This window comes from Protobothrops mucrosquamatus, unplaced genomic scaffold, assembly GCF_001527695.2.
Source record: "Protobothrops mucrosquamatus isolate PMUCROS unplaced genomic scaffold, P.Mucros_1.0 scaffold2431, whole genome shotgun sequence".
In the NCBI taxonomy this organism is placed as follows: Eukaryota; Metazoa; Chordata; class Lepidosauria; order Squamata; family Viperidae; genus Protobothrops; species Protobothrops mucrosquamatus.
The window spans coordinates 103,856-128,025 of record NW_015388503.1 but is presented as its reverse complement, the minus strand read 5'-3'; the positions used below and the strand labels follow the sequence as shown (position 1 = coordinate 128,025).

At 39.2% G+C, this 24,170-nt stretch overlaps 1 protein-coding gene across 1 annotated transcript in view; it reads left to right on the top strand.

The window, feature by feature from the left end:
* Positions 1–24,170, top strand: part of LOC107295646 (netrin-4-like) — a 75,360-nt gene that overhangs the window by 2,061 nt on the left and 49,129 nt on the right. Inside the window, exons 2-3 of the mRNA XM_015824966.1 lie at positions 7,891–8,423; positions 19,257–19,520. Of these exons, the coding sequence (XP_015680452.1) occupies positions 7,891–8,423; positions 19,257–19,520 (797 nt within the window). The remainder of the gene's footprint in view (positions 1–7,890; positions 8,424–19,256; positions 19,521–24,170) is intronic.

The following is a 24,170-nucleotide window of genomic DNA, read 5'->3' as shown; positions in this document are numbered from 1 at the left end:
ATAATTTGGCTTTCGGTTTGGAGATCATGTAAAATCATCTTGTGGTGAATTACAACATACAGCTGACCCAGGAAGACCTGGCATCTAAGGTAGGAAGGAGGGAATCTGCCTTTGATTCTTTCCTTTCTCCTTCTCCCCTCTTAGTACCTGATTCTGAGATGAAGGGGCAATGGAGGCAGCCTATATTTTGATAGCACAGGTGCCCTTCACAGCCCCTTGCCTCATTCAAGGTCCTCTCGGAGCAAAGGTCAGTGTTTAGTCTGCATGCACTCTGCACAGCATTTGCAAAAATAAAGCAGCCAGAATAACTCTTGACACCTTGTTCTCCTTGATGCCTCAGTCTGAAGAAGCCTTAAGAATTGTTCATGTTGCCCATCAATCTTATTTGGTAATGGCGATTGATTGGGAAAAAAAAGCAGGAAGCTCAAGTTATATTGACCCACTCTATTAGTTTGCAATCTTTCCCTATCATCTCATAACAAAGACTGGGCAGAAAATAAAGCTGGAACTCTTGCTAGATATCTACATAATATACAGAGAAGATTTCCAACTATTTTACATTGCTCAAAAGGTCAGGATAACTGCATATGGATGTTTGTATGAAGGAAACACAAGCTCTGTTCAGCTCTGTAATTCAAAACAAATTTGTGGACACAGCAGTCCTTACTGGTGTGTGTGTTTCACCAGGTTCTCAGACTTGTACCATAACAACAAAAAGATAAGTGGATCCCACTATCCCATTCCTGCAAAAATCATGCAAATTTGAGCTGTTCTAATTGGTTTAATAGCAAACATAAAGACAGGATTGCATGCCTACAGACAAAGCTGGTGGACAGTTTTAATCCTGGGTTAAAATTTAGGCAGGGGGATAAAATTCTGTGGGGTCTCCGATGACCCCAGTAACACCATCCATTAGCTGGATTTACATATATACAAAACAATGTTGTGGTATTTTGAATGAAGCTATGGGCGACTGGCTTCTATATAATGCTAGGCTATAAACTACCCTCACTGGAACTCCACATCATACTGATGCAGAAAAACCAAACCAAGTGTATTATTGCTTTAATAATATTTTTTCTCTTCCTAGTGTTTTCCTGCAAGTGCAGGGTACACTTTTCAGAATGGACAGCATATAATGTTTCTAAATATGATGCATGTGCTTGTGATGCTTAATATTCTTGGTAAATCCATGCTTACCTTTTCATTGGGGTTCTGTTTCCTGATCTCACTAGTTCTCAGTTCGAGAACTTGATCTGTTTATTTGTTGATAATGGAGAGGAATAATAATACTAAAGCCCTGAAGTTGATTACATTCAAAAGGATAACATTAATGGGGCCCCACTATAACATTGCAACTTTTCACAGAACACTAAGTCACATTGCTGTCTAAGGGTAGTCAAAATAGTTTAGTTACAAGTGATTATATTCTCCCTCCCATCCCAATTAGGAACACAGAAGGGGGGCCAATGAGATATATGAAAAGCTCTGCTGGACCCGGTTGAAAACCAAAGGGCAAATTAGATTGCAGCAGAGAATGTGATTTAATCAGAGTACATAAGAAAATAAGCAAAGCGGTGCAGGTTCAGGCCAACAGTTTTGTTTTCTGCAAGGCTCTGCCAATAGGAAGCTCATACATAGGACATGAGGACATAACTGTCCCCTCACGTTTTCCACCAACATTGCCACACAATAAAACCATCTTGATGAGAAGCCCTGATAACCTTATTCTCTAGGAAAGTTTTCCAATCCCCTTTTATTACAAGTGCTTTTATACACTTCAATAAAAAAATGAAGCAGCTTATATAAGTGGTATGCAGTAAACTATGCCATACATAAAATCTAATTAATGTAATGAAGAAAATAACAATAATTGTGACCATTTCATGAACAGCACCCCTGTACTTCCTAGGTACATACATCTTCCACATCTCAATCCTGAATGCCTCCTTAAATAATAAAAAAGTTTTCACTAATTTTCTAAACATTAGCTGCTTATTTCTGAGGAGAGCCACTTCTACAAGGGAAAAGCTCCATAAAACAATACTGACCTCTGGGGGAGGGATGTTTATTTGCCAAATTTTATTATGTATGGGCACATCCAGGGCAAGCAGTTTCTTTTCTTTTTTAAAATTATTTTTATTTTTAAAAACAACAAAACATAACACACATACACACACAGTGTATACTCCTCCTTTTTTTTAACAGCAATTTCGTAGGTAATCTTCTATTATTTACATTTTCCTCCCTTATTCTTCTTTAGATATATTTGTCCTTGTTGTCCCGTTGTTTCTTGTTTGCATTTTTCTTCCTTCATACTATACTTCAAACTAAAATAGTACATATTATTATTACTATACATTATTATACACACATTTTCCATTTTTGACCTTTCCACATTTATTCTCATTTATTATTTCTAATCTCCAACCAGTCATACCACTTATTCCATATTAGATAGTACTCTGTGTCTTCCTTTTCTTTTATCTCTTTTGTTAATTTGTCCATCTCAGCACAGTCCAGGATTTTTCTTATCACTTCTTCCTCTGATGGTATATTCTCATTTTTCCAGAACTGTGCATATACTATTCTTGCTGCCGTTGTTATATGTAGAATTAAGTACCGTATTTCTTTACTATATTTTCTGTTTAAAATACCCAGCAGAAAGATCTCTGGTTTCCAGTCTACGGGTTGGTCTATTATTTCTTCCATCCATCTTCTCATTTTAGTCCAGTATTTTTTCGCAACTGGGCATGTCCACCATATATGATAATATGTTCCATGTACTTTTTTACATTTCCAACATGTTGGCGAATTGTTCTGGAACATCTTGGCAAGCTTTGCTGGTGGAAGATGGAGGGCAAGCAGTTTCTACTTGGATAAGTGGTGCTGGAGCTCTCTGTACCCCAAGTAGCTATAATTATACATAGGAGTTGAAATTCCATACTAGCAGCTTTGAAGTGTCACATTTATTTTCTCGACATTCATCTTCAGTGGATAAGAATTAAAAGTTGGCATTCTAGCTATATGTCACATTTGTCTCTGCTCTTTTCCCAAATCAGATCTGTGTCATTGTGATTCTACACTGTTACATGGTTCTTCCCATCCTGGTCTGCTTCCCTCTCTGGCAATTCCACCTGTCCATCTCTCACCTGTGCATTCTAGATGGACAAGTGAGTGAGTGAGTGAGTGAGAGACAGTGTAGTCTTTCCATTTGCCTGATTGGACCCCTTTGACATTTGTCTCTCCTTTACAAGAACTGGCTTACACACGGTACCTATATACCTACAGTTCATTCATATTCTACCTACTTTTTCTTCTGATGTGATTCCCTTTAGGTTATTCTTTTAAATTTTAAATTAACTTCAGTGCATTGATACAATTGCAATATATTAAATTTCAAATAGCAAGACTAGGACAATCTAAGAAGCACATCTGAAATACAACAGTACTCATAAGTGGGCTTACTTTTTAATATAAATAATATTGCTTTTAAGAATAATAACAAAAAAAGATACAAAGTAAAAGTACAGACATAATAGAAAATGCATAACAGGTGCTTAAAAAGTAAAGAATAACAGGAAAAAAAGCAAACTATAAAGTATGTTACATATTGTAACATTAATTATATATAGAATTATACACTTACAATTCTGTATATAATTAATGCAAATATTCTGCAAGTATATATGCATACATACACACCCACACACTTCTGGTACAATTATATAACTATCATGCTTTTTTAAACCTGCTGTATTTTGTGTAAATGAATACCAATTTTGTTATATTTATCCATACAAAGTCTAGGCAACCCACTTATAAGGAGCAAGTGAAATCAAGCTTTCAATCCATTGAGTAAATGGGGACATATATTTATCTTTCCAATGTTCCAATATCAGTCTTTTAGTTACAGTAATAGTTCAGAAAAACAATTTATATTGTCCAGGTATCAAGTTCCATGTACAAGTTCCATATAATTCAAGAGAATACTATCCTCTAACTTTGTGCACAGTCACACTTATATGTGGTGGTGCAGTGGTTAGAATGCAGTACTGCAGGCTAATTCACTGCTCACTGCCAGCAGTTTGATCCTGACCGACTCAAGATTGACTCAGCCTTCCATCCTTCCGAGGCCGGTAAAATGAGGACCCAGATTGTTGGGGGCAATATACTGACTCTGTAAACTGCTCAGAGAGTGCTGTAAAGCACTATGGAGTGGTATATAAGTATAATTGTTATTGCTATTGCTATATATTGTCTAACAGTTTCTCCAAAACCTAGCAAGTATAGGACATTATAAAGGCAGGATTTTTAAAACAACACCCAAGTTGTAAACCTATAGTGCAAACCCATCTAGAGTAAGCTGGAAGATTTGTTTATAAATTTAAAACACACTGACAATAGAAATTCTCATGAAAACCAACACAAAAGAACAAAGACTGTACAATAATAGTCAGGCCACTTTTAAAAAAAAAATCATTTTCTTACATGACGACAACATCTGGAGAAATGTACTCAACAACAAAGGGGGGGAAACCTACAAAACCAAATGGTTTTTTCATTGAAGAAAAATAAAAAAGTATTGCAAAGTACCCCTGATGACTGCTGAAATTTGTTTTGTAGGGTCCTACACCAGTGATGATTGTATGCATGTCTGAATTCAGTGAGAAAATTTCAGCTTTCTTTTCCAATTGTTTGGGTTTTACATATGACTTCAAAAAGAATAATACATCACCTATTTACTAGTTAACATTTAATGTCCACTGGAATTGTCTGATTCAGCCATCACCCATGGAAGAGGTTGCCCAGTTTTGTTTTTCCAGCTGTGTGGCTCACCCTCAACGGAACCACTCTTTAATCAAGCCACCTCCAGCAAACAGCCACCTCTCTGAACAGCCCCCTGGGGACTGTGGAATAAATACATAAATAGCCAAGGAGCAGGGATTATTGAAAAACCCATCAATCAAGAGCCAAATTCTCAATGACATGCAGCACCTGGGGCCCAGAGAAGAAAAATGCACTGCAATCTTGATTGTTTATCCTTTCTATGAATTATTCAAAGAGCCCCATTTGGTATTCAGGCTAGGTCCCAAGTTGCTTCTGTCCCTTCATCCATACTGCCCCGTGGCTGTGACCCCACATTTCAGGGAATAAGTGAGTGATGGATGGGCTGTCTGATTGGGAAGCCAAGCAATCGCATTGATTTTTTCCAATGTGAGGCTCTTAACCCAACAATTTGAACCAACCCTTCCCCCCCAATCAACTTTCCCTGTGTTTATTTGTCATGTGTTCTACTGCTGTTCTTAATCACACAAGAGTTCAACAGGAATTATTTACTTATTTTTTGTCCTGTGCCTTCAAGTTAGTTTTTGACTCCTGGTGACGCTTGGACTAGTTCTTGCAGTTTTCTTGACATGTTTTTTTTCAGAAGTCATTTGCCCTTTACCTTCTTGAGTGACTGGCTTGGTCACTGAGCTGGCTTTCATGGCTAAGAATTCAGTTTCTCGATTTCTAGCCTGGTGCCTTAACTAAACCAAACTGACTCTGTATGTTTTACAAGATAAAGCTAGGAAACATAAGGAAGAGGAGAATGGTTTTCTGATCTCATCTATAAGAACTGGGGGGGGGGAAGTTGGCTTGCTTGCTTCTTTGCTGGTTTTAAGTGGTGAAACATGTACCTTCATCACTTTCACCTCCATTCATCTCTTGCCTCTGATAATTCCTAGGCAGGTTTGCTTGTGAAACAAAGTTGGTGCAAAGGTTTTTGTTGGGTTGATCCTTATGCAAATGGAATGCATCTTACCCACAGTGGCTTTAACCCTCAAATCAGAAGAACACAAAGAAGATTTCCATTTGCACAAGCCAAAATATGGAATCTGCTCTTCTCCATATACATTTTCCCCCAATCTCTATTCTTAAGGTGCTTATTTACGGTATTCTCAAGCAATCTTTTGTAAATACAATAGGCTCATTAATTTTTGGAAATGAGTAGATTTAAATCAGAGATCCTTGGTGCTCTCTGAGCTTTGTTGTTTTCTTGCAGACATTTCATTACCCAAATCAGGTAACATCAGTACTAGTCTAATGTAGTCTAGTCTAGCACTATCTAGTCTAATTGCTAGCACTGATGATGTTCCCTAGTTTGGGTAATGAAATGCTTGCAAGAAAACAACCAAGCTCAAAGACATCAAGGAACCCTCATTTCAACCCTGAACTACAAATATTCTCCTCTATTGGAATCAGTAATACGTATGTCCTAATTTTCTACCTCTTCTTCTCTTTCTGCACTCGTCCATATAAGAAATAAAAACCATCACAGAACTGACTGGTGTTTTATGCTCAACACAATTTAACAGAAGTAATCTGAATTAAAATCAACACATTGTGGCCAATTTTGATTGGCCTCCAAGTTAAATATTTTACTGCACCTGATACACACACACACAGACACACACACACACACACACACTTGCAGAAACTAAAGGGAAAAAAACCACACACACACACAGTGCTTTTTTTGTAAGAAAAAAGATGCCGGAACTCACATCTTGTTAATCTTTTATTTAAAAAATTATATATTCAGCTCTTAGCAGGACCGGTGGTTGAGAAGTAATTTTTTTTTCATTTTTAAATTTAGGGTCACACTTTTACACTAAAAATTTTAAAAAGATTTTCAATTCACCAATGTTTTTTTAAAAGAAGAAATTATTTACCTTTCGCACGTAGTCAATCACTGTACACCCATCCACACATGTCAGTTGTGTAACAAAACATAACGGTCGCCGCCCACAATAAGCACTCAGCACGCGACCACATGACCAATCACAAGCCAAACAGCGCCATCACAACCAGCATGGACAAAGTACGCATGCATCAGACTCGACACACAAGTAGCCAGCATGCACCTTTTTTAATGATTTTGCCGCCAACCTGCTAGCTCGACAGGGCGATTCAAGTCCACGTGGACCAAACATTAAATTTTCAAAAGTTACTTTTAAAACTTGGAAAAATCCATTGAAAAAAGGTGCCGGAACTCTGTTCCGGTGCGTTCTATGACAAAAAAAAGCATTGCATACATATATATATGATAGATAGATTAAAAAAAACCGTATTTGTGGTTTGCTTTTTTCCTTTAGTTCCTTTCCTTCCTTTAGTTCCTTTTCTTCCTTTAGTTTCCAAAATGGAGAAGCAAAGGACTCAAGCCTGAGTACCCCACAACATCAGAAGCCTAGGGCTTGACCTCTCCTCTCTTCACCCCAGCAACACTGACTGGAACCAGCCCCAGAGGATGAAGAATCAATACAAAACACATCCTCCACTCCCAATCTCAAGAGCCAGTCCAAGAGGAAACCATGGCTGATGTCATTGAACACTTCTAAAAGATTCAGGAGGGCAGGATGGATCCACCACCTCCATCCCAGGTCATCCACAAGCATAACCAATGCTCAGTGCTGTAACATGACATGAACCCTGACTGAAAAGGGTCCAAATAATTCACTTCATCCAGGATCCTCCAAAGCTGAGTGCTACCACCCAATTAGCAAATTTCCCTAAAATAGTTGTTCACACCATGCAGATTTTTAAAATTGTTTGTTACCTCCATTATTTCTACTCATTAACTCTCATTAGATATCTCCACTGATTTTTGCATCACATACCCTGCTTTTAATGTAAAGGATTTCAAATAATTTAGTATTTTCAAAACTCCAAAATCAGCCACACTCTTTAAACAGCCACCAATCGGTATGAAAGATAAAAAGGCAGGCAGGATAGGAGGCCGTGTAACAATATGGCCTTACATGTTCAGGAAGCATTTGAGGAAGCAGGTGGAACAGAACAGTGCAGTGAATTGGTTTGTCATCATTGGATTTCCCTCTGTTCTTTCAGGTTCAACGAAGCCACGAGCTTTCCGTTGTGATGGGCATTCCTGCAATCCTGCGGTGGGAAATCTAGCAACAGGCAGGACACCGACGACACTTACCACTTGCGGACAGAACAGCACAGAACTCTACTGCTTTTATCCAGAGCACAACCTGTACCATGGCTCCTGCGGATTGCCCAAGTGTACCAAATGCAATGCCAACCAGCCTAATAACTCTCATCTTCCTGATGAAATGACTGATGACTTCTTCCTGCATCCTGGTTCCTGGTGGCAGTCCGCGCAAGGGGTGCACAGGGAAGAAATCAGGCTGGATCTGGAAACAGAGTTCTACCTGACCCACGTCATTGTAGTCTTCAAGTCACCCCGCCCAGCAGCCATGATACTGGAAAGGTCCCAGAACTATGGGCAGACCTGGAGACCTTACAAATATTTTGCTGTCAATTGCACAGCTACATTTGGGCTTCCAGATGATAGCACCGAAGAGGGATCTCTCTGTACTTCCAGATATTCTGATGCAGTGCCTTGCACCAGAGGAGAGGTAAGCTATGGTAACTGAAAAAGGATATATTTTTTCAAAAAGTTACCTTGATCTTATGGTTAGCAAAATTAGAGAGCTCTTCCAAAGAAATGCCCCTGGATTATTAGTCAACCATATAACTGTTGTCAGGTATCCTATTTTATTGAGGAGGGCCCTCCTTTGAAAGATTTTGAGAGGATAATTCTCTGTTTGAAAATGTGCTCTGATGGAAGGATTGCTCAGTCCAAGTGTTTTAAAGTTTAAGAACTCTAGGGAAGTGGCTTTGAAGTTGCCTGTCAGCAGCACTCGGACAGCAGATTTGGGTAAGTAAAGAAGTCATATTGGTCAAAAAAATGCTGAGCAAAATTCTCTTTGAAACTTTGAAACTCTTTTAAACTTCCTGAAAATATTGGGGAATAAAAGGGAAGAAGAAAAATGCTATTTTGAAGTTATTTTGCGCCATTCTGCATACACTACAAGTATGGCTGGAGAGAAGTGGTCAACCCACTTTAGAAGATTGGTCTGAAAGCAGCATGAGGTGTGTCTGGGTGGTGAGAACTAACAGAAAAGATCACAGCACTAGGGGCAATCTGCTTTAATTCATGTTTTTTTTTTTTTTTAAAAAAGATAGCTACTAGATATCTAGACTGATATGTTTCATTTAGATTAATATTTCCTTTTCTTTTTAGCATCCAATGTCTCCTTCAGTCAGGGAAGAATGTAGGGGTAGAACATGTGCTTTCATACAGAAAAGCCCTTTCTGAAGTTCTGAAAACCTACAGTTCTTGTTAATAACATTGGTTAGACAGGTAACTGATGAATCTCAGCATAACACAGTTCTTAGCACACAATGGTATAACCCAGACCTATAAACATTTATTCAGAAATTCCTTCTGAAGGGTATTTAATGGGCTCATGCACACATTATATACATAAGACGACAGCCTTAAAAGTACCATTATCTTAGTTTGAATGCTGTTTTACAAATGGATTGTATTTGTTACCATCCAAAGTGTTGAATAGGTAACCATAATCTATACCAAGCATGGTGATAGTAGTTGAAGAAGATAGGAGCTATCATGCAGCACATCTATAGGGTATCTGATTGGTAGTGTCAACTGGAAAGCCAACAGCCCAAGTTCGAGAGCCAAGTGCCACGCAACAGGGTGAGATACCATTACTTGCCCCAGCTCTTGCCAAGCTAGCAGTTCAAAAGCATACAAATATGAGTAAATAAATAGGTACCTCTTTGGCGGGAAGGTAACAGTGTTCTATGTTTTCATGCTGACCACATGATGTTGGAAGGTGTCTTAGACAACAGAGGCTCCCTCGACTGAAAATTGGAGATGAGCACCGCCTCCTTCAGTTGGTCACGGCTTAATCTTTACCTTAAAATATGAAAAATGCATGAAATTGCATCATAGTGCACTTTTGCAGAGGATGACTTCGTAGGACATCTAATACAGCAAGTACTGCTGGTGGATGGTGGTGCTGATATAAGCATTCATATTTAATTTCTATAGCTTATTTCATTTTTGCTACTATGTTGATATAATACAAGCCATCGTCTAACTTTACCTACATTGAACAGAAGTTATGATCAAAAGCAGAAGCTTATGTTAAAGTACTGATGCATTCAGCTTAAGGTCCCAAATGAGACAGAAATAGTTATGGAAATGAAATTTCTTTTTTCATCCTGTCCACCTGTATACAGCCAAGAGATTTGGGAAATGAGAAGCACATTTTTTAATAAAGCAGAGCATGCGGAAATGAAGATAAGCATCTTTTTGGACGGAGGATCTTGGAGCAATGCAAACCAGCTCATTACGACTTTCTACTTTAATGTCACTGGAGCTATATGTCAAACTACTCTTCTAACAAAGAGTACAAACACTTGCTTGTTTCCTTGCTTGTTTATTTACACTTCCATTAGAATGTAGAGAAAGTTAAACTATCAAAAGGCTATTCATTTTAGACAAGAGCCTGTGTGACAGATGACACCAATGAAGTGTGCTAGAATGAGCCCATTACTGGAATTCACTAGGAAAAGAAGAATTGTGTCTGCTTGAATAAGATAACCTGTTGCTATGGAAGCATGTTAAACATGCTTTGCTTGGCAGACTAGTTTAAGCTCTACAGTCCAAGCCATATCCTGCCCAACCTGGGGGGGGGGGGGAGAGAATAGTTAATATAAAATGCAACCAAGTGGGTTTTTAGAATGTTTGAAATATATTTCAAAACAGAAAAAGGATCAGATCTATTCTGTTCATCTTGTACCTGAACTGGTAAACATGATTCTGATAGAAATTGTCCTTGGAAAAGTCCCAAATTTAGAATTGCCAACACCTAATTTGGACCAGCTCTGCTGTGCTTTTTAAAATGGCATCATAAAAATGTATCTAGAAGTTGGGTTCTTCCAGCATCAAAGCAACAGTGAGGGACTTCTGTCAAAACTGAAGTGTGGACTCCCCTAGATCTGTAACTGCATGTATGCAAACCTACACCTTTCATATATTTATAAAAGAGTAACAAAAACTAGTTTTGTAAAAGAAAAAACAAAGTCAAACTTCTATTCGCTGTTCTTCATAGGCTGGAGCAGGTACCTGGTCTTGCGGGGTATAGCAAACAGGTAAGGCCAGAAAGGATTTCAGGGGAAGATGTTGGCTCAAGTGGGTCATACCTACAAGGAAGAAGAGAAACATATGCTAAAAGGACAAATATGCTGGGAGCTAGAAGGGCCTTCAAGGCTACAATATCATTTTTCTCTGCTTATGAAGCTCCTGAAATACTGATCTGAGATGGAGACTTGTGACAAAGTGAGATGGCCAATTGGATTGTGTATTTTGGGATGCTGATTGGACCACTGGGTATAGGGCCATAGCAGAGGAAGAGCATAAAAAAAATATAAAGAAGGATGCTTTCAGTCCTTAGAGCTCCGTTGGAATGGTGGGAAAGAAGAAGTTAAAATTAGCCTGGAGATAGCATCTTTTACAGATCAAACTTGACTCGTGGTGACTTTAGAGACAAATACATTCAGGGGTTTTTTGTTTTTGTTTTTGGCAATAATATGGCAGGGGTTTCTGATTTTTCACCCCCAACTTTCCAGTTTAGCCATAGCCTAAGTATTTCCTGGTGAACTCCCTTTGAAAAGATAACCAAACCTGACAGTGCTTAGCTTCTGAGCCCAGACAGGTCAGCCAGCTGCTGCCACGTGCTGATATATACACACAGGGCAGGACAGCATATTTTTCCATTGAAAAGCAGGGCTAAGAAAAACTCAACAGGTTAAGCCCAGACCCCCACTAGGGCCAAGTTGCAACTTCAGGGTCACCTCTTGAATAACAAGTCTTTGACTCAGCATTTCCGCTTTGGACCTCATGCCAAAGAAAGCTCATTGCAATTCTGTAGTTATTTCAGCTTCCAGCTGGAAAAGATCAATCCGGGGATTAGTCACTGCTAAAGGCAAGTGCCCAAATGTTATGACTAGGGTTGTCTGTTCAGTATTTCACTGAACTTGAGCTGCAGAAGAGATAAAATACAGAGGCAGAGGTGGGGGGGGGAGCAGTTAACCTCCGCAGAATAAACACACAGACAGCACAGCCAGGTTCTGCTTCCCCAGAGGAAAGGCTTATAGTGTGCCTTATGTGTTTTTGAGTGGTAGCAAGGAATGGAAGTATAAACAGAGAATGTGCAAAAAAGACAGAACAGAGGCTCAGTTTATTGCTGCCCCAATGTAAAAAGAATTATATCCTTTCAACCAGCATTTTAATGAGCCACATCAACCGCAGGCTGGCTTTTTCTTCTTTTCCTTTCCTTTTGACTTGAAACCAGCCAGGAACAAGCCCTGTTTTTCCCTAGCATAATTTCTGCACTTTCTCATCTTTGCACTATGATAGAAATGCTTGATACTGCTGCTTTGATTTTATTTATTCAAAACATGTACATAGCTGAGCCAACACTGGGCAGCTTTTGTTGAACCCTAACAGAAAAAAGACCATGGGAGATGTTCTTAACTAAACTTGAACTTTCTCCATCTTCTCCTCCTTCCTCTTCCTTCTTTTTCTTCCAGAACTTATTGTTGCTAGGCTTATGTCTCAATCTGCTTTTGAAAAGCTGGAAGACTATTCATAGGGACCTCAATGATCTCCCAGTGCAAACATTAATCAGAAGGGCATCTACTTAGGATGCAGAGTATTACAATACCAAAACTTTGCAAAGCCATTTCAGGACTCTATCTTAGGGCATCTCTTAGACCATTGGTGTACTGTATAAGCTTTCTTTTTCCCAGCTAAGTTCATTTGAGTTAACTAGTTCAAATCTCAGTGCAGTTGGCAAGCAATGAAGGGAATGAATTACTCTGCAGTGGCAATGTGTGTGTGCACGTGTTTGTGTGTGAAGTGACCTTGATAATTTACTGTCCCAGCTATTCACGCCACATGATTAGTACAGTGACCTTCAGAAGATACACTTGCTACTGTGCAAAAGCAAATTTGCAGAGCAATTAGTTGTTTACATACTGCCATTTTACGTTGGATTTTATGTCCGTTAGAAAAATCCATTTTCCAAAGAATATGTAAATGTATCTGAAAAATATGTAAATATGTCTAGAAACACTCCAGGCAGGTGCTAATTTGCCATAGCACTTTTGTTCAGATGTGGTAGAAATATTTAAACGGACACAACGATTGATACTAGTGCATTTTGAAAACTTGAGAAAGTAAATGGACGGTGCTCAACATTAACTTTAAAAAAATGTGCCAGCAAAGATATTAAAAGAGCATTAGAACAAAAATAAATACCCCACTTAGTTTGTGTGGTGCAGTGGTGAAGGTATTGAGCTGTCCCCAGAAAGATTTAAAATCTAATTCCCCTGCAGCTATGGAACCCCACTCTGTGGCTTTTACTCCAATCCATTTCAAGGAATAAAATAGGAAGAGAGACCACGTTGAGCTCCTCTACCATGGGTGAGATAAAAATCTAGAAATGCATTTTAAAAATGCACATGTAATCTAAAGAGACATTAAAGCCTGTATACATTATTTGCATTTGAAATGCAAATATGTGTATGTGTACACACACACGTATATACATATATATGTATACACACATATACACACATATATGTATATGTATCGGAAACTACTCTAAAAATCCGAGTTCCGGGTACATTAATCTATAAAAAAAGCATACTAACACACTGATCTCCGGGACAGAACGTTTTATTAAGCACTAAGCTTTCGTTAGTCACTGCTAACATTGTCAAAGTGTAAGCTAACATTGGAAAAGACTTTGTTTTATAGCCTTTTAAGTGTCGGTAATTTGGCCATTGAGTGTGTAATAGGTCCCTATACACACACACATACACACACACACACCAGAATTTAGAATGCAAAATAGAAAGGTGTCTGTATGTGTTTGTGTGTGTGTGTGTGTGTGTGTGAGAGAGAGAGAGAGAGAGAGAGAGAGAGAGAGAGAGAGAGAGAGAGAGATTTTAGAAACACTGCTATTGAACTAGAAACAAATTGCAGCTGCTGACTTTAGATAATGAGAACAAAGGCCCTGAGGTGATTCTGGAGTGCTCAAATAACCTGTATAGAACTAGGGTTATGTAGTAAACATTTCCAGTAATTCTTCTAGAAGAATCTATTAGAGAAATATCAATTAGTCTGAAACCATCCAATAATGACTTGTTCTGAAGAGACGATTATCTATATTCATTCAGAAGCTCATTACTAGTTTGTGGTTTGTTTTTGAATGTAGTACTTTTCAATAATTAAAGGAGAGTGAAAGAATAACCATATGGATCATTTTGAATCAAATTACTATTAAAAATAAACATATAACACATGTTCATTATTCAATGTGTTATTGTTTTGAGAAACTGTTACTGAAACATAGTACTTTATGGTCTGGTGAATTAATAATATAAGCAGACCATCACAACTTGCTAGCTCAAACATGTATTTTATTTAAAAAAAAAAAAAGGAGTTTAAGTTGGCTTTCACCATCTCATGAGCATGTGTCTGTTTTTTCCAGAAAAAGAGAGCCAGTTTGGTGTGGCAAAGATGCTGGCCTAGAAAAGGGGAGACCGTGAAGTCTAGTCTTGCCTTAGGCATGAAAAGCTGGCTGGGTGACTGTGGTGCAAGTCACTCTCTCTCAGCCCAACCTACCTCATGGGCAGTGGTGGGATTCAGTCAGTTTGCACCAGTTCGGCAGAATTTTTTGTTGCCCAGGCCCAGAATGGACTTTGGGAAGTGGCATCCACACAGAGAACCGGTTATTCACATATTTGAATCCCACCACTGTTCACAGGGTTATAGTTGTGGGGAAAATCAGAGGAGGAGGAGGAAACATTATGTATGTTCACCCCTTTGAGTTATTTATAAAAAATAATAAAAACATGATTTAAAAATATCTAAAATCTAACAATACACTCATTTATGTGTTGAACTATTGATAATGCCATAATCATGTCCATTTCTGGTCTACCTTTTAGGGACACTGGTCCCACTCAGGGAACAGCTGGAGAAAAAGATGAGGTTTTCAGATTCTGTCTTTGACTTGCGTACATTCAGATGGTGTAATGATAAGACATATGGAGTGGGCTTTCTGGTATAAAGAAAAAAAAACCAATGTTCATGCATGTATATAAATGGACACATAGTCCATTTACTATTTGGTGCAACTGGGATAGGTAGATCTAATAATTAGAACATATCTTTTACATGCCGAGTGAAAACAGTGGGGAAACCCTAGGGAAGGGGGGGGGGGAAATGATTCCGTTTTAAGGAATTTTGATTTCCATTAGTCACCAAGGACATTCTGAGGGAAAAATTGGGAGAAGATATAAGAAAGACTTCAGTTCATATAGGATATATTTCCCCTCCGTTAATCTTATGCTGGAGTAATGTCTTAGGAAAGCTTCTGTTCTCTTGCTGCATATGACCTATAGGGAGTGATGCGTAAGATATCTCAGACTTCATATTGAGATATTGGATTGTAAGAATAGAATTCTTGACATTGAGGTTAAAGAATCACAACGTGGAGCCATGGATGGGAGGAAATAAAAAATCAGAGACATTGCCTCTAGGATAAAGATGTCCTCTCTGAGAAAGATAAAATAAGAACAAGATGAAAAAAAATGTCAGTTGCTGGAAATAAATTGGGAGAGAGGGAGATAGCATTCTTTTCTTGATTGTTGTCAGCCTCAGTTTTTATGTAGCTTCAGGGCACACCCAGATTTCCATATGTTTTGTTAAAGGTCAGGGACAGAGATACCAATATTCTATTTTATTATGAATTGCAGCCGAAAATTTGGAAACAATAGCTTATGGGAAATAAGAATGAAAATTCCAGCAACATAACCCTGCACCCTCCAGCATCATTCTGATTATAACAGACATGGTTTAAAGGGACTTTTTTATGCAAGTCTGGAATGTCCACAATAAAATAAAAAGATGCTTTTGTTCTATTACTCATGAAGAGAGGCAACCAATAGAAGTTATGGTTAGAATGGAACTGAAGCTGCAAAGAAGGATTCCTAGCCGCATGCAAGGCTAATTTCTTAAATTTGATAGCAGTGTTCCAATATCTCAGGGGCTGCCACAAAGAAGAGGGAGTCAAGCTATTTTCCAAAGCATCAGAGAGCAGGACAAGAAGCAACGGATGGAAACTAAGCAAGGAGAGAAGCAACCTAGAACTAAGGAGAAACTTCCTGACAGTTGGAACAATTAACCAGTGGAACAACCTGCCTCCAGAAGCAGTGAATGCTCCAACACTGGAAGTTGTTAAGAAGAGACTGGACAGCCATTTGTTCGAAATGGTATAGGGTTTCCTGCCTGAGCAGGGATTGGACTAGATGACCTCCAAGGTCCCTTCCAACTTTATTGTTGTTGTTGTTACTGCTACTACTACTACTTGCCTGGATTGGGCTCTTTACCTGGCCCCGCCTGTTCTGGAGGAAACTCAGAAGTTCACATACAACAATAGGTGAGGGGAAGTTAAGAAGTGGTGACTCAAACACAAGAGAAACCACCTTGATGGACCACAAAACCAAAAGCAGTCATGTACATTATAAGTGAGCAGGCTGAGAAACCAAATCATAGCAAATTAGTCTGCCTTGAATGATTTTCCCCTGGGCGTTTGCCCAGGCTGCCTCTGGTTGTTATGAGTCACTGAAATTCCTGCCTTCCCTTTCAGAACCCATTTGTACAGTTGACCACTGCTCCTTTCCAGCCAGAAACATTTGGCATGTTTTTGCTCTCAATGAAGGTTGGTTCTCTTTCAGGAAGATGCCACAAATGAATCGGCAAATCCCACTTTACTGAACTGTAAAGAACGAAAGGAAGATCTCATTGGAATAAGGCCAACTTTGCTATTAGGGAGGATAAAGTAGCTGCTAAAAGTGATGTGAGAGTTAATTCTCAGCCTGATAAGACCAGCAGTTGCAAAAACAGTCAACAGCTGCCTGTTCCCCCTTTAGTAAAAGAGGCTGCTTTCCACCCTGTGTGTGTGAGAGAGTTTGAGTGACTTTGTCTCTTTCAACAATAAGGTGCTTGACGGAATTCTTTTGTTGTATCCTTAGCCTTCCTTCTAGTAAATGTCACCTGTCAGAGCTCTTGGAGGTATATTTCCTGCTAAGCTGTGAGGTATTAATGGGAGGCCAAGTGGCAAATTACAAAATGTGCAGATGCAAATAGGAATGGTTGGTTTGCATTGCCACATGGTAGTGTATGCTTCACCAGTTTTGCATCTTCACAGTTTATACTGCATGCCTGTGGCTTCGGCGAGGAGAGCGTGTGGCATATAAGAAATGGCAGGTAGGTCAGTAGATCAGGATTAAGGTTTTTCTAGCCTCACTTCATCCCTTCTGTGGTTATCTCCCCTCCATTTCTTTCTGGTAAATTACCTTCAGAGAGAGAGGCCTTTGAAATAAGATGGGAAGAAAGATGGATGGAGCACTGGTGCTCTGGCTGCTGTCAAGAAGGAAACCAGCAGTCAACTATGCAAGCCAGGCGGAGATGGGATTGGTTGGATGTAACATGAAGACAGGATGGCTTGTTGCTGGTGGACAAATACACAATGATAGATATCTATCTGCTAATAGCAGATATGCATTGTACTTAAAGGCATGACGGAAAACAAAAATATTTTTTTTAAAAAAAATCCCTTCCTGAGATAGTGTCCAGGTGTTACCTTTGTTGTGCATCTTCAATAACTTAAGATTATTTTTAAAATAGATTTTTAAACTGGACATCATTCCAACAGAGGTTGCTTTCAGAGCAAGTTTGTCCATTCTTCTGTACAGTTTCTTGTCTTCTGTACAGAAGATATATTGCCACTCCTGTGACCTTTAGATTCATCAACAGAAAAAGATGTTATGCAGAAACACACCATTCAGCAGTCAACTAACAGATTCAGGATCTTCGAACCTCAGAAAATTGGATTTCAGTAAAATGAATCTTAGTCATAAATAAAAGTCATGTAGAGATTTTGAATGCATATTTAAATATACTGCTTTTTTATCAACAGTGAATTGGTGTGATCTGAACTGAATAAGTTGGTCTGTGAGTCTTTGTTTCCATTACCCAAACCAAGGCAGGCATGTGCATTGAGTAAACTTGGTCATTGGCCCTTAATTCTCTGGGTGGAAGGAATGCTGGGCACCTGTGCTAAACAGAATGGGCTATTTGCGCAGGGTTTCATTCATTAGGGGAATGCAGGCAGCTGGCCGGAAAGAGGCTGGGTTGTTTTCTCATGCTTTCATTGATCAGGGAAAGTGCAAGCACCTGCACTGCTTACACAGACTGGGCAAGTTGCCCATTGCTCCCATGAGCAAGAGATATCTCTGGTTTGAACCCTAGGCCATCTGCAAGTCTGCGTCTTCTAAAGAAAGAAATGGAAAAAAGGTGGAAGGGAGCAAGGCCAAACTCAGAGTAGCAGAAAAAATGCATGCACTGTTGGCTTCTCTATCATTTCTTTGTTAGGCATAGATGCTTCTGCAGCTCTCAAGTTAGACAGCTGACTTGTGTTCCCTTGGCAAGGTTCATTTCTTAGGATCCTATAGCTGCATCCTGGAAATACTGTATACCCCAAGTATATTTTCAGAATGTTTTTTCCTTAATCTGTAAAACAAGAAATAGGGAGACTTTTTTTTAGGCAGAGCATATTTGGGAAGGAAGGTTGTTTACACAATATATAAGTCCATAGAACAGCTTGAGTAAGTTGCAGTGTCTACAGAAATATTTCAACCTCACTGCTCAAGCAGAAATGGTTGCTACACAAAATACAGAGCGAGTGAGAGAGCCCACAGTACTTTTGCTGGAATCCCAAATTGTATTTCATGAAATTTGTCACACTGCAACTAATTTCTTCAGTGAGTGGTGTTCAGTCTGGAGACTCTTGTTCAATTATCTTGGATACTGGGATAAAGCCCTGGTGTATTTGCTGGAATATCCTCTGAAACCATATCACCTGAACTGCTATAAAAACACTGGCTGTGTTTTCATAATCCATAGTTGTACCTGTGTGTGGGCAGGTTGATGGATGGAAGCCCTGCAAATTATATGCCTGCATCTAACATCATGATACAAGTATGAAAGGGTAGCTTTGTGATGTGATTTCATGACATAAATATGTTACATCATTCTTTCATCATCTTGGTTTGTGGTGGATATGTGAAGCACAAGTTAGGCACTTTAAACGTCTACTGAAGTAAGCCATTTTTCTTAGTTTGGCACAGTGAATCATTTGCTGACTTTACTCAACCCATGGAGGTGAACTATGCTTGGTTGATTTCTATAAGATGTAAGCTGTTGATCATATATTTTAACCCCATTCTCTTTCCCTTTTCAGGTGATCTTCCGTGCTTTAACGCCTACTAACAAGATTGAAGATCCATACAGTCCTGAAGCACAAGCTGTCTTGAAGCTCACTAATTTGCGGCTCCTTTTATTAAAGAGGCAAGAGTGTCCTTGCCAAGGCTCAGGAGTACTGGAGAAACCACACAGATTTGCCCATTATGCCATCTATGACCTAATTGTCCGTGGCAGTTGCTTCTGTAACGGCCATGCAGAAGAATGTCAGTTTGCCAACGGCCCAGGTGTTGGCAGCAATATGGTAAGCACCAATGCTACCTTTTCTTATATTAAGAAAAAATGAATGCCTCTGAGTTTCTGAGTTCCCAGTAGCATTAATTTTATCCATGTAGCTAATGTTACGTAAATGTTGTATATTTCAATATAATTTTAATGCAATTTTGGTGCCAAAAGGCTGTGCTTAATAATAATAATACTAATAATACTAATAATACTAATAATACTAATAATACTAATAATAATAATAATAATACTACTACTACTACTACTAATAATAATAATAATAATAATAATAATAATAATAATAATAATAATAATAATAGTAGTAGTAAAGTTGGAAGGGACCTTGGAGGTCATCTAGTCCAACCCCCTGCTCAGGCAGGAAACCCTATACCATTTCGGACAAATGGCTGTCCAGTCTCTTCTTAAAAACCTCCAGTGGTTTAATTAATTCTATTTGTGTGAGAATAGCTACTCTATGTACACAATTTTATATTCTACCTATCACTTTTGCCTATTTGAATCTAAGAGGCCTGGTACAAAGGTTTATTCATTCCTATTAATTACTCATTGGTGCTGAATAATATCCTGAGTATGATAAGTTTTCCTTCCTTAAATTATTTTAATAGCAAAGTGTGCTACTGATTAATCACCATTTTTTAATTCTAACTTCAGTTTGGCCTCTGGAAAAAATCCATATTTGCAAGGAATCTGGGAATTCCTTGGAGATTTTTGCAGGGAAAGGGATAAACTGAGAACAAGTTCATGATTACTTATTTATGGAACCTCATTAGAAATATATAAAACTATATCTAAAATAGAATTACAGAATGAGGGCAAAACTGTAAAACACATTTTAATTTTGTGATTCATACATAGACAAAACCATGTGCACATTTTTCCTTAGCTTTTATCTTTCCCAGTGGAATAAACTGAGATTTAATACAAAGAGATTGGCACATGTTGACAGGATCTGGGAAACGTTGATTACAGAATACAAGAAAAAACAGTGGTCCTTATAGGAAATCACCTGACCCCCATACATTCTTTGTGTTCAGTTTCTTTTCCCAAGATCATAAAATCTAAATCCATTTTATATAGCTGGACCCAAGAGAGTAAAGTTTACTGTTCATGAAGTCTTTGAAGGTATAGACAAGTACTTGGAATCCTCTGGCCCAAATCTCCAAATTTTCAAGTGGCCCCACAATTACTTGAGGTTTCCAAGTATGGTCTATACCTTCAAAGACTTCATGAATAGTAAAGCTTATTCCAGCTATATAAAATGGATTTAGATTTTNGAGAGGGAGATAGCATTCTTTTCTTGATTGTTGTCAGCCTCAGTTTTTATGTAGCTTCAGGGCACACCCAGATTTCCATATGTTTTGTTAAAGGTCAGGGACAGAGATACCAATATTCTATTTTATTATGAATTGCAGCCGAAAATTTGGAAACAATAGCTTATGGGAAATAAGAATGAAAATTCCAGCAACATAACCCCGCACCCTCCAGCATCATTCTGATTATAACAGACATGGTTTAAAGGGACTTTTTAATGCAAGTCTGGAATGTCCACAATAAAATAAAAAGATGCTTTTGTTCTATTACTCATGAAGAGAGGCAACCAATAGAAGTTATGGTTAGAATGGAACTGAAGCTGCAAAGAAGGATTCCTAGCCGCATGCAAGGCTAATTTCATAAATTTGATAGCAGTGTTCCAATATCTCAGGGGCTGCCACAAAGAAGAGGGAGTCAAGCTATTTTCCAAAGCATCAGAGGGCAGGACAAGAAGCAACGGATGGAAACTAAGCAAGGAGAGAAGCAACCTAGAACTAAGGAGAAACTTCCTGACAGTTGGAACAATTAACCAGTGGAACAACCTGCCTCCAGAAGCAGTGAATGCTTCGACACTGGAAGTTGTTAAGAAGAGACTGGACAGCCATTTGTTCGAAATGGTGTAGGGTTTCCTGCCTGAGCAGGGATTGGACTAGATGACCTCCAAGGTCCCTTCCAACTTTGTTGTTGTTGTTGTTGTTACTGCTACTACTACTACTTGCCTGGATTGGGCTCTTTACCTGGCCCCGCCTGTTCTGGAGGAAACTCAGAAGTTCACATACAACAATAGGTGAGGGGAAGTTAAGAAATGGTGACTCAAACACAAGAGAAACCACCTTGATGGACCACAAAACCAAAAGCAGTCATGTACATTATAAGTGAGCAGGCTGATAAACCAAATCATAGCAAATTAGTCTGCCTTGAATGGTTTTCCCCTGGGCGCTTGCCCAGGCTGCCTCTGGTTGTTATGAGTCACTGAAATTCCTGCCTTCCTTTTCAGAACCCATTTGTACAGTTGACCACTGCTCCTTTCCAGCCAGAAACATTTGGCATGTTTTTGCTCTCAATGAAGGTTGGTTCTCTTTCAGGAAGATGCCACAAATGAATCGGCAAACCTCACTTTACTGAACTGTAAAGAACGAAAGGAAGATCTCATTGGAATAAGGCCAACTTTGCTATTAGGGAGGATAAAGTAGCTGCTAAAAGTGATGTGAGAGTTAATTCTCAGCCTGATAAGACCAGCAGTTGCAAAAACAGTCAACAGCTGCCTGTTCCCCCTTTAGTAAAAGAGGCTGCTTTCCACCCTGTGTGTGTGAGAGAGTTTGAGTGACTTTGTCTCTTTCAACAATAAGGTGCTTGACGGAATTCTTTTGTTGTATCCTTAACCTTCCTTCTAGTAAATGTCACCTGTCAGAGCTCTTGGAGGTATATTTCCTGCTAAGCTGTGAGGTATTAATGGGAGGCCAAGTGGCAAATTACAAAATGTGCAGATGCAAATAGGAATGGTTGGTTTGCATTGCCACATGGTAGTGTATGCTTCACCAGTTTTGCATCTTCACAGTTTATACTGCATGCCTGTGGCTACGGCGAGGAGAGCGTGTGGCATATAAGAAATGGCAGGTAGGTCAGTAGATCAGGATTAAGGTTTTTCTAGCCTCACTTCATCCCTTCTGTGGTTATCTCCCCTCCATTTCTTTCTGGTAAATTACCTTCAGAGAGAGAGGCCTTTGAAATAAGATGGGAAGAAAGATGGATGGAGCACTGGTGCTCTGGCTGCTGTCAAGAAGGAAACCAGCAGTCAACTCTGCAAGCCAGGCGGAGATGGGATTGGTTGGATGTAACATGAAGACAGGATGGCTTGATGCTGGTGGACAAATATACAATGATAGATATCTATCTGGTAATAGCAGATATGCATTGTACTTAAAGGCATGACGGAAAAACAAAAATATTTTTTTTAAAAAAAAAAAACCTTCCTGAGATAGTGTCCAGGTGTTACCTTTGTTGTGCATCTTCAATAACTTAAGATTATTTTTAAAATAGATTTTTAAACTGGACATCATTCCAACAGAGGTTGCTTTCAGAGCAAGTTTGTCCATTCTTCTGGACAGTTTCTTGTCTTCTGTACAGAAGATATATTGTCACTCCTGTGACCTTTAGATTCATCAACAGAAAAAGATGTTATGCAGAAACACACCATTCAGCAGTCAACTAACAGATTCAGGATCTTCGGACCTCAGAAAATTGGACTTCAGTAAAATGAATCTTAGTCATAAATAAAAGTCATGTAGAGGTTTTGAATGCATATTTAAATATACTGCTTTTTTATCAACAGTGAATTGGTGTGATCTGAACTGAATAAGTTGGTCTGTGAGTCTTTGTTTCCATTACCCAAACCAAGGCAGGCATGTGCATTGAGTAAACTTGGTCATTGGCCCTTAATTCCCTGGGTGGAAGGAATGCTGGGCACCTGTGCTAAACAGAATGGGCTATTTGCGCAGGGTTTCATTCATTAGGGGAATGCAGGCAGCTGGCCGGAAAGAGGCTGGGTTGTTTTCTCATGCTTTCATTGATCAGGGAAAGTGCAAGCACCTGCACTGCTTACACAGACTGGGCAAGTTGCCCATTGCTCCCATGAGCAAGAGATATCTCTGGTTTGAACCCTAGGCCATCTGCAAGTCTGCGTCTTCTAAAGAAAGAAATGGAAAAAAGGTGGAAGGGAGCAAGGCCAAACTCAGAATAGCAGAAAAAATGCATGCACTGTTGGCTTCTCTATCATTTCTTTGTTAGGCATAGATGCTTCTACAGCTCTCAAGTTAGACAGCTGACTTGTGTTCCCTTGGCAAGGTTCATTTCTTAGGATCCTATAGCTCAGTTTTTCTCAACCTTGATAATTTTAAGGCATGTGGACTTCAACTCCCAGAATTCCACAGCCAGCATTGCTGGCTGTGGAATTCTGGGAGTTGAAGTCCACATGCCTTAAAATTGTCAAGGTTGAGAAACACTGCGGAGCTGCATCCTGGAAATACTGTATACCCCAAGTATATTTTCAGAATGTTTTTCCTTAATCTGTAAAACAAGAAATAGGGAGACTTTTTTTTAGGCAGAGCATATTTGGGAAGGAAGGTTGTTTACACAATATGTGGTTGCGCAGCAATTCCCCGGACACCTGGATGAATCAGTCTATCTAGACCCATACCAGTCGGGCTTCAGGCCGGGGCACAGCACGGAAACGGCATTGGTCGCGTTGGTTAATGATCTCTGGAGGGCCCGGGACAGGGGATATTCCTCTGTCCTTGTTCTTTTGGACCTCTCAGCGGCTTTTGATACCGTAGACCAC